Source organism: Nelumbo nucifera, chromosome 1, assembly GCF_055504915.1.
Source record: "Nelumbo nucifera cultivar China Antique chromosome 1, China Antique-T2T, whole genome shotgun sequence".
NCBI lineage: Eukaryota > Viridiplantae > Streptophyta > Magnoliopsida > Proteales > Nelumbonaceae > Nelumbo > Nelumbo nucifera.
The window spans coordinates 157,869,233-157,886,450 of record NC_142649.1 but is presented as its reverse complement, the minus strand read 5'-3'; the positions used below and the strand labels follow the sequence as shown (position 1 = coordinate 157,886,450).

Below are 17,218 nucleotides of genomic sequence, written 5' to 3'. Positions count from 1 at the left end.
CCATTCAAATTCCCTCCCATTTCCTCCTCTCCTCCGAGCCCTACTATAAAGAAGCATCCCATTGGCCATTCACCACCCACTGGCATCCATGAATGCGGTAGCCACCCACAACAATAAGAATTCATCTTCTTCTTTTTCTTCTTACCCTGCATGAGGAGAAATATACAAGGCAAGGAAGTGGGTCCATTTTAGTGTTGCACATTTAAATATAGTTGTAAAATCAACCACAGAAAACGTGAATTAGGAAAATGGGATGTTTCTCTGAGTTCCAGTTGTCTGTAGCATCTCTGAAAGACCGAAACCGCTACTAGAGGTTGAAGCACCTGTCTCTACAGAGGCAACAATAGAAGATGCTGTCAAGGTCGAAATAGTGACCGAGAAGCCAGCTAAGACTGACCCACTTGCTAGCAGATCCTCCACCCGAGGCTGTAAAGCCCGACAAAACAATGATTCCATCACAAGATGAACTAGCCCCAGTTGTAGAACCTACAGGACCACCGCCAGAAAAATACCCCTGAGCTTATAAAACCATTGAAATCTGACCCACCACAACCTGAAGCAAATAAAATTTCAGTTGATCCATTATCACAACCAACACAAGTTGACTCTAAAACTTATTGTAGAAATTGTGATGCAGAAACTTATTATAGAGGTCAAAAGAAGAAGATTGAAATAAGAGGATGTTCGTAAGTCAGAATGAGAGTACCCTTTTTTTGCTTACCGCTGGATTTCTTTCCGGCCGGTGAATTTCACATTATTAGGGCTCAAAGGAAAAGAGGAAATGAAAGGGAGTTCAAATGAAATTCCCTGAAAGAAGTTATTCCTTTTGTTTCCGGTTCGATTGGGTTCGAGGCGCTAACGGATGAAATCACGTTAACTTTAGGATCAATTTTAAATGTTGCGTGTAACATTTTTATTGGTGGGTTCACGCATCCAATGCAGCCATGGGTGCAAATTACACGGTCTTTATACTTCCATTCAAACAAACTAAGTTAAAAATGAAAATATCATTCTTGCCCCGGACAAAACGTGGGCAACTACTCCAATCAGTTTTGTTTAAAATTTTAAAGAAAGGATATACATTGTTGGAGACAAAGAACCCAAATACTTTTTTTTTCAAATATTGTTTGTAGATATCCCAAACCAAATATTATTTCTTTCTAAAAGCTTGATATGAAGTGGTAGGAATACTACAGCCACATGATCATCATGTAAATACAAATGGTTCTGAATGGAATGTTGATTAAGTAAATGAATTTAGATCTGTGCCCCACAACGTCCCATAATACATCCGCGCTATGTATTGGAAATATCTTCCGATAATGATATCATCGATTTTGATACTATTATCAGGCGATGTTCCCAGTACATGGCATGGATGTGCTGTGTGACATTGTGGGGCACAGATCTAAACTCCAAGTAAATCGATTGGAAAGTATAGGGGATGTTTTAGTAAACCTACGAAACTATAGAGGTGTTTAGCAAATGAACCTAAAATAAAGCAAAGGCCACGGTAGCACAGTTGCACCAACCAAACGCCTAAAAATTCTGAGAATCCGTGCAGATGGACTAGTATCATGCTTAATTCGTGATTTGTTTACACAGACCAAAAGTCGACCGTTTTGTGTTTGTTTTCCGAATTTTATCGCTAATGGAGGTTATTTATGGGTTATGGCTAATAAATCACTGCCACCACCATTAATAAGTGACCCATTAATAACGGAAGGGCGGAGACGGTTTTTCATTCTTCAGAGTTCATCTTGACTTGAACAGCTATGAGAATTGAGAAAAAGCAAAAGTGTTTCAAATCTCTAGGCTTTTCCATAGTTTTACTCCTTCCGAACCCTTTTTTACCTTCAACGTCAGAACCCCATAAAGTTTTACGCCAGTTCGGATCAATCTTCCTGACAGACTTGAAGCTCTGCAACGCCCTTAGTGATGGGATTGAAGGATTTTACTCGAAAGCTCAAGGTAATGGTGTTTTCCTTCATGATAAAACTATTGATTGTTCTCTCTGTCAATCTCCTATATTTCTCTACGAATGAACTTTGATTAATTAATTGATCTCTCTGAAAATTCTGATGTACTAGTTCTCTATTGTACGGAAAGCTCTATCATCTTCAAATTCATTATTAAATGGAAGAGAAATACCAGAACTGATCAGTGATCAATCCAAAATTACTTTATTTTATATTCCTGCAGAGGACAGGAATGCCCTGCTAGGTTATCTTGTTGGTAGACCTTCTCCATGACTTATGTGATAGTTGTTTCCTCTATTACATGCATGGATGCTTGCAGATTCTTTATAAAAGCTCAAACTCATGCAGGTATTCATGTCTGTATGCTTCTGTACGGTCCATGAAGGGTAAAGAGTTAGACTTAGTTGCAGGAATGGACCTAAGTATCCCAAAATGGGTAGCTTTGAATTATGTATACATAACTGGATTGTGATAGACTATGCTTGTTTTATTGGCTAGGCATTCCGGCTTAGACGATTTCTCAAAGGAAATTCTGAGGGCAGCAAACGAGCCTCATGGATGAATCCTGTCTCGCATGGGATTCATGTTATCAATGATGATAGGTCGGAGAAACTTGGATCAGACAACTCGGGATTGGACAGAGTTGTGGTCAGGAGAGAGCAAGTGAATAATCTAGAAGTGTGGGTGTTTGGAGTCTTTGATGCTGAAGTGGGAGATGGGGTCACTAAATATTTGCAATCTCAGCTGTTTGATAAGAAGCTCAAAGAGGTAATCCCTGTCAAGTAAATTATCATTCCTCTCATAACTAATATAAATGGATTCTAATCCCCCCCACATGCAGATGTGCTTCAATTTAGGACTCCATGTCCTAAAATTAAAATGATTAGATAGTGTTGGCACTTGGCACTAAACTAGGAATTTATATTTCACTGTAAAGTCATGCTGTTCAGTATCTTTCCCATCCAAGTGGGTCTACAATCCTCAAAATCCTCGATTCATTCTGAATTTAAAACAGTACTTGTCATACAACCATTGTTGATGTTTACATAGTCAAGATATGAAGCTCAAATTCAGGAGATGAGGCATCCCTTTTACATTGACATCACTCTATGGTGTTCATTTCTCACCATTGATAGCCTTTTGTTACTTTTCACATGATTTAGCTATAGGACTACAAATCACAAAAACAAATAAGATCCAGATGGTACTTCGTGCTTATGTATATGACTATTAGCTTAGCTTTAAATATTTTTATGACTTTGGTATTTTCCAGTCTCATATTAGAAGGAAGAGTAAAGAGACAATGAGGAAGGCACATCTTTATACAAGATTGAAGATGCATGGAGGAGACAAAGGAAATAGGAGATTGAGGAAAGATGGTTCAGCATCTGCCATTGTGATAAATGGAGAGAAGGTTGTGATAGGAAACATGGGTGACTACAGAGCTGTTGTATGTAGAGATGGTTTGGCTAATCAAATAAACAAAAAGCACCAACGTGGGTATTGGAGACATTGGTCCCTGAGTCTCATTACGGGTATGCCCTTATGTATGCTTTAATACCCTGGGTCTTTACCCAGTTTTCGCTCGACTTTAGATAAGCCCACAGACATTGACAAATGTTGCTGCTGCTGCCGTCCTGATATTTGAACAGGTGCCCTTATGCCAAAGGTGCGCATATTGGCATGCGAATTGGGAATTGGAAGTAGTAAGCCTTCTAAAAGCTCTGAACCAGCTGTTGGTGTTGTGAGGATTGACTCTGATACAGAGTTCATCATCCTGGGAAGCAATGGCATATGGGAGGTACATAACATCCTCATACTTCATCCCAGATTATAGTAAAACAGAAGTTCATTAAGTTCTTAGTGTGACATAATATCTCCTTTTCTTTCAACATATAGAAGCATTGTTCAAGGTCTATTTCTCCATGGTATATTTGTAGGTAATGAGGAATCAGGAAGCTGTAGATCTCATCAGGCACATAGAAAATGCACAACAAGCTGCTGAATGGTTGGCAAAAGAGGCTTTAATGAGAATGAGCAAAAGCCAAATTTCATGTATAGTTATTCGTTTTGATTGATCTAAACACCAGAGTTCCTTTATTTGAGCTTAGAAGTATTCTCATAAACAATGCACTGAATATTACCCTTAAAGAGAAGAGAAACTAGCTTCTTAAGTTGTTAAATACAACCCAGGATCTGCATACAAAAGAAAGCCTCGTCAGATTTATCTGTCTGCAGTTGATGAAGAGATATGACCCATTAAGCCTATCTGTCATATTCATTCCACCAAGGGTATGTGGAAGTTTGGTTTGTCTCCGGCACTATAATCCAGCCCGGCTAAGTTTTTACTTGGTGAATGAATTAATAGAACCTAGAAAATGTTTGGCAGCTTACATTCCTAATGTGAACCATTCTATTTTTTTTCCATTTTATTTATCTATTTATTCTTTTCCCCCTTGTGGAGATGAAGTCTTAGGAGATACGAGCACAAATTCAAGAACGAAACAACTTACCCCCCCACCCAAAAAAAAAAAAAAAGGAAAAATGAAACAGGGTAAAGTTGACATATTCATGGAATTTTTAATATCTTGACCTTTTTTGTCAATAATGCCCAGCAATAGCATCTTCTTTTCCTTCCCCAGTCTTGACTTTATATGGCAACCTTTTCTTAATGGGTAGCTTGTCAAGACCAAAAACAAATCCATAGTGGACTGGACCCATAAAGATAATGAACTGATTTTGGGTCTCATCTTTATTCTCTCTCTCTCTCTCTCTCTCTCTCCTGTCAACTCCTTTACTTCTCAACCTTCTCAAAATATTGTGTTTTTTAATTTATAAAAATAAAAAAAACCTACAAGAAGCTATTTAAATTTACCCACAATCAATTCATTTCTGTTATATTAAGAAACTGAATCTAAACACTCCCTTGCAGAACATGTTAACACCAGAGAAAATGAACACGACATCTTTCTTCTGGTAAAGAAAGAAAATATTGACGGTCAGGTAATTATTTGATCTAACTACACTTTCTGTTAAAGAGAAGAAAAGAAAAAAGAAGGTTGCTTTTTCATCTTCTTTTACTGGTCCAGATATCAAGATAGACCATGAAGACGGTGCTCACACCTGATAACTTAGCTTCATACAAAAGCAGCCCTAGATTGCTCATAACGTTGATCTTTTGCAATTTTTTATTCTTTAGATTTTTCATAAGCAGTACTTAACCCCTAATCGTTTTTGAAGGCCCTTGGTTGCTAAGAAAATAAGAAAGTCAACGCTCCGTTTGCATGCAATACAATTTAATTTGTTGACTTTTGCTTTGAATTTTCTCATGCTTAGCTTCGGGATTCATATTACTTCATTTACACTACAAAGTAAAATTTAAAACAAAAAGAAATCAGAATTTGCATTTAGCTCATCTCATCTGTACTCCCATGCTTTTGTACAAGTGCAAATAAAGGAAAGTCTTTATTTTCTTAAAAAGGCGTTTTTCTTGAGAACTAGATTTTAAAAAGGTAGCAGTCAGATTAAGGCATCCACCTATTTTGCACTATGTATTCACTTTGTTTTTGGCCTTTTCAAATAGTTTTTTCAAGGGAAAGAATAAGTCTGATTTAGGCACATCTCATTTTGGAAAAGTGTGCATGCTGCACACCCTAATGAAGACAGCAGATAGAAATACAATAAAAAAATACAGAAAATGCTCCTTTTCTGACTTTGCCTTTGTCAATACAAATAATTTCTTTTATATTTGGAAAATTATCTAAAACCTCTCTTTTAGATGCCCCCAAGGAATCCCCATTCTGCATTTTTAATGGCAAGTGAAAAGTATTAAATTACCACTCTACCCACATTGTACATAGTGCATTATTCAGATGTATATTTTAATAAATACCCAAAAGTATCCGTGAATAACTTCTATTCTACAAATGAACCAAATTCATTGATCGAACCCATTGAAGTGAGTAATGGTTGAGCATGGGGGCACATCAATATTAGATGTTGGTGCCATTAAATGGATGGTCATGATTAGGGATGGTCATCAAACCTGTGAATCCAGTTATATAAAATTAAATGGGTTGGGTTTAACCCAAATTCGTTTTAACCCAATTTAATTCGTTCAAACCCATTAATCTTATATTTATGGACTTAAAAAATAAATTTTCTCTCTCGTAACATATAAGTTGGTTGTAGCTTGGTGGTACTTACTATTTACATAAGTGGTGAAGGTTCAAATCACATTACATGCATGTTATTTTTACATAAGCAGTGAAGCCATTTGATTATGTTCGGATTCCGGGTTTGATCGAACCACTTAGGTTCAAACTGGTCAGACCAACTTAAACCACTTAGGTTTAAGGGCGGTTGAACCATTTAGATATGGATTAGTCCAGTCGGACCGGACCAGACCAGTTTAGTCAATGGTGGATTGACTTGGACCAGACCATATCAGGTTTGTGCACGGGCTCGGGATTGGACCAGCTTACACGAAACGGGTTAATGTAACTAACTCGGATTGGTCTGCATTCGGGTTGGGTTGTGCGGTGTATTGGTTGGGCAGACTGTCCAGATTGGGCAAAGCACACAAAGGCCGAATCATCCAGCCCAAACTGTTTGGATTCGGGTCGACCCAGATCGATCAGACAGTGTGAATATTGGTTGGGCCAGACGACCCAAATCGACCAGAGCAAGCGGCACCGAACCATCCCCCCGGGGTCTATTTCGGATTCGAGTCGACCCAGATCAGTATATGTTGGATCGGGTCAGACCATGTTGAAGTGGTCCGAACTCGGGTCAAATTCATTTGGGTTTATGTTGGGTGAACTGTATTGATTCAAGACAAAACTAAATTTAGTCAATAATTAATAGAAAATTAATACATTAATTATAAATTATTTAATTCAAGTGAAGAAAATTAAAAAAAAGCTAACGAATTAATACTTATGTTATAATGATTAACCCAATGGTTATCCACAACCCAACCCATTTAAATGGATGGATTGGATGATGGGTTGATCACACAACCTGTCAAGTAAATGGGCGGGTTAGATACTATGTGGGTTGGGTGGGTTCAGCGGATTTGGCTTAAAATTGCTACCCCTAATCATGATCAACATTTAATAGCTGGATTTGGACATATCTGTTAGGTCCCAATCAGATTCAAGGCAACTAGAAAATAATACTTTCTTTTGGTGAAAGATGGACCAATTGAGATAGAATAATTCAGCTTTCCATTCTAGCTAGAGTGGTTACATAAATACTAGAGTGTTTGAGAAACACGTGGAAAGCATGGGACTCCGGCTTGTACCTGATTGGACCTAAGTGCAAGTGGGAGCTGTTAGACAGTTTTGTAAGCCCTTACCTTCAATCAGTATGATGTACTTTATGAGTTTATTGTAAATGAATAAAAGTGCATATTTGATTCATGTTCCCTTGATATGTTTCTGTGTAATACCCTTAAACTAGACACTTAATGAGACTCGTGTTAGTTTAGAATGTTCACAGCCAGTGGGTCGGCCTGGGGAGACCTATCCTGATAAGGTTGACACTGTGGTGCCACCAAGTCGGTTGGGGTGGCCTGTCTCAGCTGCCAGGGTGAGACTCTAGGCACATACAGTGTAGGATTGATTGAATCTTTGAACTGGACCAGATTTTCAGTATTGCCCTGGACCTTGGAGATTGATGGGCAAAACTGAAAAGTTACACCCGACCCCTAGACTCGATTATGATATTGCACTAGGTGTCGGATTAGGCTATCTTTGATGTACCAATCAGTGAGATCCTTAGCGGGGGTCAAAACCTGGGTATGTTGGGACAGTCTGAGAATTCATCTGAGTGGGTGATCATAGTGACAGGATCAGCCCCTTTGTCGGACAAAGGTAATGATCGGGGATGCACTCTCACTGATGGAAACCAAGACTGCCGGCAGCCGATTTCAACCGTTGAGATTTGTTTTGCAAAGTATATTTTATATGAGATATAAAAGTATATATATATTATGGTTTCCAAAATGTTTGCAAGAAGGTTTTAATTCTCGGGATCCATATAAGTAGAGAGTGCAACACTGTTCCTTGCAGCCGAGGGAGAGGTCATCTCTTGTCGGGCAGTGTATGATCATTATGGGCTAAGAGGTTAAGTGTAAGACTATTGAGGATAATACCTGATGGACTAATCTTGCATCTGCCCACAGTCCCTAGGTGTTACAAGGTGGCTTGGCCCAGGGACCACTTAGGGTAAGTGTTGGGCCCATAGAGCCCATTTGATGGGTTTCAGGGGGTGCACTGTCCATAACAGTGTATTCGGCCAGGCCTTGTAACAAAGGCTGGGCCGAACCCATGTGGCTGATGTGTAGATCAATGCTTGGGTCCCACGCCATACAAGGAAGCCCAACTGGGCAGCAGTTAGGAAGGCTAAGTGAGCACATAAGCTTAATGGGCCTAAAGCCCATTTCGAACTGGGCTATTTAATTAGTTAATTATGGGGCAAATTCTGAGATGGATTAGCAGATAGGGTAGAGTCTTGACCCTATCCACTCAGAGAGTCCAGATCTGAATGTGATTCAGATCTAGAAATCTCCTAATGAGATTAGGAGAAAACTAATCTAATCTGCAGATAAGATAAGGGTTTATCCTTATCACCTAAAGAGAGGGCTGATCTAAATATGATTTGGATAAGCAGCTCCTAATTGGATTAGGAGCTGATCTTTTAGGTTAACCAAAGAAGGAGGGGGCGGCAGCCTTTGGAAGACACATAATCAGATCCTCTTCAGTGCTGAAATCACAGAAGAAAGAATTAAGCAACCCTGCAGAATTCTTTCTTGCCGCCTCCCTGTTCTTGCCGCCATGTTTGCTAGTTCGATCTCCAGTTGTGGGAGAAGTCAAGATTCGATCTTGACATCAGTTCTTGGAGGAAGAATTGATAGAAAGCTGTTCTCACGTGCCATCCTGCTGTTTCTTGCGAAAGATAGAGTTCTTGGAGAAGAACACTACTGATTCTCTCCATCCTGTACTGCTTCATCTTCAGTGGGAGCAGTCTTTGGATCCTTCCTTGGGCGTGAACACCTTCGTTGGGAGATACTGTTTCTCCGTATCAGGTATAATCCTCTCCTACTTCTTTTGGTTCAGATCTGGTTCAGTTTATGGTTCAAGAATGATCATTGAAAATATGATTTTCTAAATAGGGAATGCGATTCCCAGTTGAAGGGAGAGAAAAATTTTTGAAATTCGCCCCCTTATTCCACAATCTTTGGGCGTCCATTCGATGGATCTCTCATCCCTTCAGTGAGGGGGTCCCAACAAATTTCTTTAAGAGTGAAACATGAAAAACAGGGCGTATTTTGGATTCCGAAGGTAAAGATAGTTTATAAGCCACTTTGCCCAGTTTTTGTTCAATCTGAAAAGGGCCATAGAACCGACTAGCAAGCTTGTGATGAGCACGCTTAAATACTGTGTGTTGGCGGTAGGGATGTAATTTTAATAGCACAAAGTCACCTACCTCGAAGTCCACATCTCTCCTTTTACGATCAGCAATAAGCTTCATTCTTGTGGCTACCCTTTCTAGATTCTTCTTTAATTGTTGGAGCACTTCGTCCTGATGAAGAAGAATCTTATCTACCTCATTGACACGTGACAAACCGTCTGTGTACAACGAAATTGAAGGGGGAAGTCGACCATATAAAGCCTGAAATGGAGTCATTCCTGTAGAACAATGGAAGGTGGTGTTGTACCAATACTCAGCCCATGATAGATAGTTGTACCATCTACGAGGCCATTGATGGACATAGCAGCGTAAGTATTGCTCAATACAACGGTTTACCACCTCCGTTTGGCCATCCGTCTGTGGGTGATAGGATGAGCTCAACTTCAATTTAGTACCTGACATGGTGAAAAATTCGTGCCAAAACTTGCTAAGAAAAATAGGGTCTCTATCGTTGATTATAGACTTTGGCATTCCATGGAGTTTGATGACATTCTCCACAAACTTTTCAGCAATAACTTTTGCCGAAAAGGGATGGGACAAGGCAATAAAATGGGCATATTTACTTAGCCTATCCACAACCACCATTATGCTATCTTTCCCCCATGAAGTCGGCAAGCCTTCAATAAAATGTAAGGAAATATCATCCCATACCTGGTAAGGCATTGGAAGCGGTTAGAGCAACCCCGCGGGTGCCAGTGTGTCAGATTTAATTTTCTGACAGGTTGTACACTGCGCAATATAATCCTGGACAGATTTGTACATTGATGGCCAGTAGAACTGTTGAGCCAACCGCTTGTAAGTTCTTAACACTCCCGAATGGCCTGCCATCTTGCTATCATGGAATTCCTGTAGAAGTTGTCCTCGTAGTGCATTAGGAACGACCACTCTGTTTTTGTAAAAGCATAATCCATTTTTCACAGAGAAATTTCCCGGAAGATCGCTCGATGCCTGCAGGAATAATTTCTGCAAATACGCGTCATCTTTTGCTGCCTTTTGTATATCATCCCATAGAGACACCTGTGAAACAACTAATGGATTCAGAAGAGGACTGTCAGCTCGGTGAGATAAGGCATCAGCCGCTGAGTTCTCACGTCCGGGCCAGTAGATAATCTCATAATCATACCCAAGAAGTTTGGCAACCCATTTTTGCTATTCGGGGGTGGCCACATGTTGATCCAAAAAGTATTTGAGGCTTCTTTGATCTGTTTGAATAAAGAACTTCCGGCCTTGGATGTATGGTCTCCAAGTTCGAATTGCCTCTACTATGGCTAACATTTCTTTAGCATAAATAGACCACGACCGCTTGGAAACCCCCAATGCTCTACTTAGGAATGCTATCGACCTTCCTTGTTGAGTTAAAACGACCCCGATTCCATCTCCTGAAGCATCGGTTTCAATGATGAATGGCTCGGAGAAATTTGGCATGGCAAGGATAGGCGTGGTCGTCATGGCTTGCTTGAGCCGTGTGAATGCCTCCGCCTCTTCATTCCACTTGAAACAGCCTTTTTTGAGAAGGTTAGTGAGAGGGCGCGCTATCAACCCATAATTTCGAACAAACTTCCTGTAGTAGCCTGTCAAACCCAAGAATCCATGCAGCTCAGTCACATTAGTGGGTTGCAGCCAAGCTATCATGGCCTCTATTTTCTTGTTATCAACTTTTACTCCTTAGGATGTCACCACGTGGCCCAAAGACTCCAGCTCCTACTTGCCAAGGTTACATTTGCTTGCTTTGACAAAAAAACTATGATGTTTCAAAATGTCTAAGGTGGTGCGAACATGACTCAAATGTAAGTCCCAAGTAGGACTATAGATCAATATATCATCGAAGAAAACCAATATGAATTTGCGGAGGTGTGGTCGAAATATAGAGTTCATAACAGCTTGGAAAGTGGAAGGGGCATTACATAAGCCGAAAGGCATAACTAGATACTCAAAATGCCCATTATGAGTTCTAAAAGCAGTCTTCGGAATATCAGGGGCGTGGACTCTTACCTGGTGATAACCCGCTCGAAGGTCCAATTTTGTGAAGTAAGTTGCTCCATGTAATTCATCCAGCATGTCGTCTACGGATGGAATTGGAAACCGATCCTTGACAGTGGCTGCGTTGAGTGCCCTGTAATCTGTGCAAAACCTCCAGGACCCATCTTTTTTCTTCACCAGCAGAACGGGAGAGGAGAATAGACTGGTACTTGGTCGAATGATTCCCATATCCAACATTGCTTGCACTTGCCTCTCGATCTCTGCCTTTTGAAAATAAGCATACCGGTATGGGCAAACATTGATGGGCTGTGTCCCTTCTTTCAAAGGAATGTGATGGTTGATTTCCCTTAAGGGCGGTAGCTTGGTGGGCTCTTGGAAGATGTCTTCATACTCTCTTAATAGTTGCAACATATCTGTTGGAATGTCATCCCACTGAAACTCTTCTAAGGCTTGAGCATAAATTGCAAAAACCATCTGACCTTGACGGTGTTCCTTTGTAGTAGTCTTTAAGAAAGTGGCTTGAAGCCCGCTTTGAATTCCTTGTAGCCTGTGTGCTTGATTTTTCCATTTGAAATCCATAGTCAATTGCTTCCAGTTACAAACTACGGATCCCAACATTTCCAACCATTGAATTCCTAAAACCATATCCAATCCAGCCAATGGTAGTGAATAAAATGTAAGTGAAAATGGAATTCCTTGTAAGACTACTGGTACCTTATCAAACCGCCCCTGGCAGAGGAGTCGCTCTCCATTAGCTACATGGACTGTAAATGCCTTGGTTGGGACTACTGGCAGTCGTAAGGAATCAGCTATCCTATCACTCACAAAGTTGTGCATGGAGCCACTGTTAATTAATACTGTTACCTCTTGCGTCCCAATTGTAGCTGTGATCCGCATAGTCCGTGGTGACGTCCACCCCGTTATCGCATACATGGATATTTCTGGCTCCTCTTCCCCGGTTAGCAGTGATCCGTCACCCCCACAGCTATCATCATGAGTTTGATTGTAGGTGTGGCATTCGAGGAGTTGCGGGCCTTGACATTTATGGCCAGCAGTGAACCTCTCGTTGCAACCGAAACAGAGACCTTGAGCTCGTCTCTTTTGCATTTCTTCCCAACTCAAGCGTTTAGGGGTCACCGGCGAAGTACTGGGGAATTGGTCGGGCAAACCTCCGCTGTCGTGCGAGTTGTTCATCCTTCATCTGTGCCAATCCGATTGCCTCCTTTAAAGTCTTTGGTCTGAACATGCAAATACCATCGGCGATTTCTGATTTCAGGCCTCCCATGAACATTCCAACGAAAGCTTTTTGAGTCCAGCCTTGTACCCGATTGCCCAATTTCTCAAATTCCCGTTGATAGTCCCGAAGTGACCCAGTCTGCCTTACACGAGAGAGAGCCTCATCAAAGTCATCTCCATCTGTTGGTCCGAATCGAGCCCAAAGCTCTTCAGAAAACATGGACCACGTCACCGACTGGTTTTCCTCTTTGTATGTCCGGTTCAGCCATTGCCACCACTGGTTTGCTTCACCTTCCAAGTGAAAAGCCGCCAAGCTCACCTTCTGCTCTTCCGGAGTTCTCTGAAATTCAAAGTACTGAGCTACACGATTGAACCATTCTGTTGGATCATCCCCCTGAAAACCGTGGGAACTCAATTTTGGCTCGAGGGGGAAGAACGTTCAGTCGGTAGATGTCTACTTCATCCTGTTGGTGCCGGTGCGACTGACCCCGCTCTACTGAGTGCGAAGTTGGAGATGCCTTTGAGAAGAGAACCGCATCAGAAAGAGCCCTCAAAGACTCCTCAATCCGCTGCATTCGATCGCATATTCCAAGCCCAAGCTGCTGTACTTCATCCTGTAAGCCTCCCAACCCTTGTTCTAGTATTTTAATTCGCTCTTTGTTGGATGCCATTGTAGCTCTGATACCAATTGTTAGGTCCTAATCAGATTCAAGGCAACCAGATGGACCAATTGAGAGAGAATAATTCAGCTTCCCATTCCAGCTGTAACAATTACTCCTAATTGTTAACTGACCTGAACTCTAGGAAACAAAAAATCCATGTAACAACTTTCCTAATTACTAACTAACTGACCCGAATTTTAGGAAACAGAATGTAACAACTTTCCTAATGACAATTTCAAACAGAACTTCAACAAATAGCTAGCTGACCAAGTCAATCACTCCAGCTGGTGCAATGAATGATTTGCCCAAGGGCTTCCTTCAAAAAAAAAAATAGTTGGATTTGGATATACAATAGACGGTAAAACCAATGTGAACCCTCCATTAACCCTCGTTAACTAAACAAGATAAGGCAGTCTTCTCTTTCTCTCCAACATTGGACATTCGAATTCCAAAAGAGAAAACGTAACCCATCTCTTCTCCTCTCCCCTCTCAAACCTCTCTCTCTCTCTCTCTCTCTCTCCACTTGTGTATTGTTTCTACATCCGAGGATGTCTAGGAAAGCAAGTGGTTTAGGTAACTTTGCTCATACAGATATCAAGGGGAGACCGACGGTATTGTTAAAGCAGAGCAGCAGTAAAAGAGTTGCCGGAAATAGGGACAACGCTGGAACTTACAGTTTTCGACTACCCAAGAGCTCAGGATTTTCACCGGTGATATTTCTGAGGAGTCTTGGAGATAAGTTGGCAAGAGTTTTTCAAAGGATATTTACGAGGGGGAGGAGGTCGTCCTCCAAGGTCTCCTCGTCCAACTCAACGTCAAGGCCGTTGGCTACATCGTTTGATTCTCACCGGTCGGAAGCCATAGAAGATTGCATCGAATTCATCTACTCTTCTGCTTCTTTCCAGAGGTCCAATTCCGTTTCAACGAATGAATCCTTGTTTGACTTTGGGGCAGAATTATGGCATGCCATGTATGTAAATGGACCCGACCCAACCCGCATTTCATCACCTTCTTTACCCGCCTCAAAAAATCATTCGCTCGACAGAGCGACGAAAACTAAAGATGCAGGGAGCCTTCGAGAGACCAAATAAGGGTGGCTTATCACCCATTTCAACAAATAAATGTATTAAATATTTGAAAAAACAAAAGAAAAAAACAATGGAGTAAGAAAAAAATGAAAACAGATTACGGTGGTGATTAACAACCACCTGTGAATGCTCTTGAGCGGCAATAAGCGGCCAGTACGCTCCGAACCTCCCGGCCACTAGCGGCCGGGCAAAAATGATTGCCGGTGGTCGGCGATGTATTATAAACACTAAAACTTCTAAGTGGTCGGCGATGTATTTCTATATGCCTGCAAATGATCTCAACGGAAAAACATAAGCTAACAAGACAACCAGGAGAGTGGGTGGGTTTTGTTTTATCCGGCAGCGCGTGTAGGAAAGCCAGCGAGTTTCTGTCACCGGGGCTCTCCTTGTTTTCTCAGACTTTCTCTGTTTCGGTCTGCGAAGTAATAAATGAGTTTAGGAAAGAAAGAGGAAGAATTTCTTTTTGCGACGAGATTCTGCCGAGAATTACGTTTTCTCTTTTGGAATTCGAATGTCCAAAGTTGGAGAGAGAGAGAGAAGACCGCCTTAAATACGGAGGGTTAAGAGGAGAGGGTTAATCTTTGTTGGAGAATTGTGAGGTTGGACAGATAGGGACAGGTGGCATTATTTGAGTGGACTAGTAGAGAGGAAAGGGGGAAAAGATTAATAGGAAATTCGAATTGACTTCATTGCTTCTTTATTATTATAATAATCATAATTTGACAGAGTCCGGATCACTGGCCAATAAAATACGTTCTAACACGCTATCAACATCATCTGACATCACATATCACAGGTCCCACCAATTTCATGGTAAGATGTGTGGTGTCAGATGATGTTAATAGGGTGTTGGAGTGTATTTTATTGGCAGAAGAACCAAACACAATTTGACAAGGTTTAAAATACTGATATGATATAGCCGGGTTATCGTATCAGGGTGAAAGTTTTAACGTCTTCCATGTTTGAATAACTAAAAGACAGTGGAGGGTACGTGCTGTTAAATTTCCAAAGCCTGCCCAGAGCATCACCAAACAAGATCTTAGCTAAAGACTTTGGTGAGGTGGGCCATCAGATAATTGCCCCCCAAGTACATGTGGCCTTCTGTGATTAACCGCCATGTTTTCTTCCTTTAATGAATGCTCGACCTCTTCAAATTCACTAAAAACTATTTTGCATACATTTTCTATTATCCTCTTGGTTGCTTTTGAATACGATTTGCCTCTTTTGACTGTCCCGGAATCTCTTTCGATGCGGATCTTCTTCTTCTTCTTTGGATTTGGATCTTCGGAAGCTTCTTTGCTTGGTCCATTTTTGTATGCATTCTTTATTTTTTTGTATTTTTAGCCATTTCATCGTTAATAACAACAATTCTCATTTATTACACTTTTTTTTTAATTATGAATACATAAAATTAGAATTGTGCTAAACTTTTTCAACAAATTTTCTATATTTCTTTCTAACATTTTTGTATTTTTAATTTTTTAATTTTTTAAAAAATTATGACATCACACAACCTGTTTAACTAAAAGGTTGAACCATTGACTTACCACTTGGAAAAGTTGCTTTTGGTTCCAGAAAGTTTTAAATTTTGTATTCCAATTTTATCACTAATAAAAACAATTCCTATTTATCACATTTTTTTTTAATGTGATGAATGTATAATATCGAATATGTGTCTAAGTTTTTTACAATTGTTGTATTTTATTTGCTTTTAATTTTTATTTTTTAATTATGGCATCCTAGGTTGACCCATTTGACCAAGATGGTTGAACCAATGATTTACCACCTAAATGGAAAAATGGTTTCATTTTTCTATATCTTTTAAATTTTAAAATTTTGTATTCCATTTTCATCATTAATAAAAATATTTCTTTATCACACTATTTTGTTTATAATATTAGAGGCATGAACAAATTTTCTATAAAATTTTCAATATGCTTCTATATTTTGTATTAATATATATTTTACTCCATTTGATCTAGATAGTCGAATTTGATAATCCACCACCTAGATGGAAAATGGCTTCATTTTTGGGTTAGTCTTAAATTTTGCACTACATTTCTACCATTGATAAATACTTCTTATTTATCATACATATTTTTCTTTAATATAATGAATAGATAATATTAGAGATGTGCCTAAATTTTTCTACATAGTTTTTATATTTTTTTTCTATTTTTATTTCTATCTATTCTCAAAATTATTAAATTTCTGTAGTTATATATTTATCACGCTTATTTTGTTTAATACAATAGCTATATAGAGATGCGTCAAAGTTTTCTACAAAATTTTTATATATTATTTTGTATTTGTATATTTTTTAAATTTTATTATTTAATTGAGACCATAGGTTGACCTATTTGACTTGAAATGCTAAATCAATTTTAAATTTTACATTCTATTTTCATCATTAATAAAATAATTCTTTTTATCACATTTATTTTTGTGAGGCTAATTTCAAAGATAGGGGTAAAGAAAAAGTTTGAAAATCTTAGACCCCATCTATACTTTTAATAGTAGTATATAAATATAGATATAGATATGTGCACATCACCCCAAAAATTATTACCATTGAGAACCCAATTGTAAATTGCACCCAATTTCTCAAGCCAAAATCTTGTTTTAGAATTTTCTTAAAAAACAAATAGGGGGGCTAATCGGATATATAACATGGTTTGTTTTTTTTTTTTTTTGTTGCTGGTTCTAAAAAAAAAATCAAAACCATTTGCTTTGAAAACAGATTGTTCCTCAAAACAAAAACACAAAAAAACATGTTGATAATTGTCTATGTATTTTT

The 17,218-nt window shown here is 39.4% G+C and overlaps 2 protein-coding genes across 2 annotated transcripts; one reads left to right on the top strand and one right to left on the bottom strand.

Annotated features, from left to right (window-relative positions):
- Positions 1-1,750: 1,750 nt before the first annotated feature.
- Positions 1,751-4,434, top strand: LOC104602816 (Protein phosphatase 2C family protein). Its single transcript, XM_010266647.3, has 5 exons — positions 1,751-1,971; positions 2,478-2,747; positions 3,253-3,514; positions 3,632-3,780; positions 3,920-4,434. The coding sequence occupies exons 1-5, from the start codon at positions 1,939-1,941 to the stop codon at positions 4,055-4,057; spliced, it is 852 nt and encodes a 283-aa protein (XP_010264949.1). The 5' UTR covers positions 1,751-1,938; the 3' UTR covers positions 4,058-4,434.
- Positions 4,435-9,245: 4,811 nt separating this feature from the next.
- Positions 9,246-12,542, bottom strand: LOC148804041 (uncharacterized). Its single transcript, XM_088899108.1, has 3 exons — positions 11,448-12,542; positions 10,175-10,472; positions 9,246-10,072 (listed from the first exon to the last, which is right to left on the bottom strand). Exons 1-3 carry the CDS (start codon positions 12,540-12,542, stop codon positions 9,246-9,248), a joined length of 2,220 nt encoding a protein of 739 aa, XP_088755234.1.
- Positions 12,543-17,218: the final 4,676 nt, after the last annotated feature.